The 3,419-nt window shown below is 41.2% G+C and overlaps 1 protein-coding gene across 1 annotated transcript in view; it reads right to left on the reverse strand.

Annotated features, from left to right (window-relative positions):
• The window catches only part of LOC310794387 (ras-related protein Rab-7L1-like), an 8,978-nt gene extending 5,819 nt beyond the window's left edge, over positions 1–3,159 (reverse strand). The window contains exon 1 of the mRNA XM_083656377.1: positions 2,859–3,159. Coding sequence (XP_083512503.1) covers positions 2,859–2,976 — 118 coding nt within the window. The 5' untranslated portion in view covers positions 2,977–3,159. The remainder of the gene's footprint in view (positions 1–2,858) is intronic.
• Positions 3,160–3,419: the final 260 nt, after the last annotated feature.

Consider the following 3,419-nt stretch of genomic DNA (forward strand, 5'->3'; position numbering starts at 1 on the left):
GCCAGTGTACCAGGAGGTACAAGCATATAAAGTGGCATTGGATAAAAGCGCCCGCCAGTATTAGTAGTGTGCTTTTGTCTAGAAAAGAGGAACGTCTAGCCAGAAATTTTGTTTTTTGTTTTACTTTGGAGATGGTTTTTGAAGCCATACCCTTACCGGATATTTTATTATCCAGGATGCATCCGAGATAAGTTACTTCCTCTTTGTTTTCAACAGAGATGTTGTCGACTACGATGTTGAAACCGGGGGATTTTTTGAGTTTGGCATTTGAACCAAACAGAATTGATTCGGTTTTACCGAGGTGAAGTGATAGCTTGTTGTCTGCCAGCCATGTGCTGACGTTCTGGAGTTCATTGCTGAGGATTTGTTCTACCTGCGCTTTCTCTTTGTGGGAGACCAGGGTAGCCGAGTCGTCCGCAAATAGAAACAAGTTACAGTCACATGCTGACTTCATATCATTTACATATAGATTAAAAAGAAAAGTGGTCCTAATATGCTTCCTTGGGGCACCCCGCAGCGTAGGGGGAGAGGGGAGGACAGGGTGCCGTTCACTTCAGGTAGGACCCCACCCATTTCAGGGAGGTGCTGCTGAAACCCAAGGCCCCGAGCTTATACAGGAGGATGTTGTGCTTCACTGTATCAAAGGCCTTCTGGAGGTCCAACAAGACCATCCCACAGTACTTACCAAAGTCTACTTCTTGTCTGATGTAATCGTTTAGGTAGAGTAAACAGGAATCCGTTGAATGTGATTTCCTGAAACCAGATTGGAATTCATATAGTAGATTTTGAGATGATAAATAACTGTGTATTTGATCAAAAAAGACTTTTTCAATCACTTTGGAAATTGAACAGATAATGGAGACGGGACGATAATTGCCTGGTTCTAATTTACTTCCTTTTTTTGTGTAGCGGGGTTACTTTGGCCAGTTTGAGTTCATGGGGGGAAGTGACCCTGTGTGATGGACAGGTTGGTAATAAACGTAATGGGTGGAGTGATGGATTCTGCTGTGTCTCTGAGAAACCTGGGCGGGATGTTATCAAGACCTGTTGCTTTAGATGGGTTCAGGGCCTTGAGTTTCAGCAGCACCTCCGCTTCAGACACCTCTGCAAAAGAAATTAAGGCATCAGACTGGACACCCATCTTATTGTAAAAGGACTTGATATGGCTTTTTCACCAAAGGCCCCTGTAAAAGTGGGCAGTTTGCTTACCAGGGTGTCGGCTATGGTGGTGAAAAATCTGTTGAAGCAGTTTGCAACTTTGAGTTTATCCGACGTGACTGTGCCCCCTATATATTCAGGGTCTTATTTATGGTTTTTGTCCTAAGTCTGTTATTTTGCCCTAGGTGTTTTAAGGATTTCCATAGTTTTGATGGGTTATTTTTGTTTTCTGCTATTGCTTCCTTAAAGTAGTTTACTTTTGCTTTCCTAACAAGCTGATTGGCCTCGTTTCTCAGTTTTTTATACTTGCAGAAAGCGGTGGGGTCCCTGCTTTTTCTAAAAGAATTAAAGTTGTCATTTCTTGTGTTGACCCAGGGTTCTGTCCTGGCTTTAATCCTGCATGTCTTCAGAGGTGCGATCTTGTCAACAGCAGATAGAAATAACGATTTAAAATAACACCATGCTTCATCCACAGAAGAACCAGAATAAACATTCGACCAGTCCAAACTACCCAATAAAGTTAAAAGAGCCTCGATGTTGTAGTTTTTCAGAGATCTGAACCTTACTGAGCTATGACAGTTACTAACAGATTTACGGGTTTTTCGGGTACAGAAAATCATTGAGTGATCACTGAGGCTATAATTGATGACACCACTGTTAGATATTTTGGACTTATCAGATGTCCAAATCTATGATGGTTTGATCAATACTCCGCTTACAGTGATAATTTTGGGCCTTGTCCCACCTGAGAACAATGGAAAAAATGTTGAAAACTACAGTAATTGTATTATTTTGTTGACTTTCAAACTGCCAAAAATGAGCCGAGATACAGCAGCGATACTCGGTGCATGTGTGTCTGTATAGAGAGATGATGGCATCTCTGTCTGTGGAGAGATGGCGTCTGTCTACGTGAGACAGCTGGAGGCCTAACTTACTGTATGGATTTTTAAAGTCAATAACATTCCTTTACTTTATATCTACGGTATTCACGTAATACATATACAAATGTCAATTAGATGTAATCTGCATGAGAAAAAAGAAAAAGAAAAAAATCGGTTACAATGATCATCCGCTTATAGTGATCTATTTGACCCACCCCAAGGTGAGCACTATAATATAATATAAGAGGAGTGCACTGTAGTTGTAGTTCCCACTACAATAGAGAGGCAAAGTCTTGCCTACTTCCTGCTTCAGCACTGTACCAGAGATTTTCATCCGCCATTTATTTTTCCATACACATTTCGTAAAATGCGTATAAAAATAGTTTTACTTGTTCAAACCAAACGGTATATTTAGAAACAGGAGAGATCGCATAACATCTCACTGGGACCAAAATGTAAAAAAAAAATGCTGGTTTAAAGAAAATATTTTTTTATGTTTTTTTTTTTTTTTGGTCCGAGTGAAATGTTCTATATGGTCTCTCCCGATTATAGCGTTAGTTGAACTGTTTGGTTCGACGAAGTAAAACTATTTTATAAGCATTTTACGAAATGTCTATGGGGAAATAAATGGCGGATGAAAATCTCTGGTACAGTGCTGAAGCAGGAAGTGACGTTCCACTTTGCCTCTCCATAGGTGTCTGCAGCACCACATTTTGCCATGACGACACACAGACTGCTGTCATGGCTGGTATCCTAATCATCTATTACCTCTCATGGGCACATTTCTTTTCTTCTCACAAATTACAATTGGAGTCTCACCTCCCACTGTCATCTTGTAGGTGTTACTGAACTGTCCGTTGACGTATCGCTGCACAAAGGAGGACTTCCCAACATTTCCGTCTCCAACCATCAGGATCTTCAGCTGGTGCTCGGTCATCGTGGCTCTCCTCTCTGTCAGACAGCATGCGAGGACAGGCAGAGATTTCTCCTCCAGAGAGATACAGGCTCAAAGTTCAAACCCCATGTCAGGCAAACTAATTTACAACAACCACAGGCAGACTGAGCATGTGCTAAATCACTACCCATTCTTTGTCTGGCCTCCAGTGCACTGACTTTTCTTACCTTACCTTCACCCTTACATGTAAAAAAAAAAGTAAAAAACTATAACAACTGTCTGTGCCTCTGGCCCACCTGAAATAACACCTGAAATCTAAAATATAAATTTTCTTACCCCTAAAGCTGAAAACCCCCTTACATTTCCCGACAATAAGACAACGGTTTCACCAAGCACACTACTACTCAGTTCTACCAGTTTCACTATCAAGAAGAAGAAGTTGCACATGCCATAAATATCTGCCTCATAAACCAGGAAGTTGCAGT

Source organism: Poromitra crassiceps (assembly GCF_964638095.1).
Source record: "Poromitra crassiceps genome assembly, chromosome: 20".
In the NCBI taxonomy this organism is placed as follows: domain Eukaryota; kingdom Metazoa; phylum Chordata; class Actinopteri; order Beryciformes; family Melamphaidae; genus Poromitra; species Poromitra crassiceps.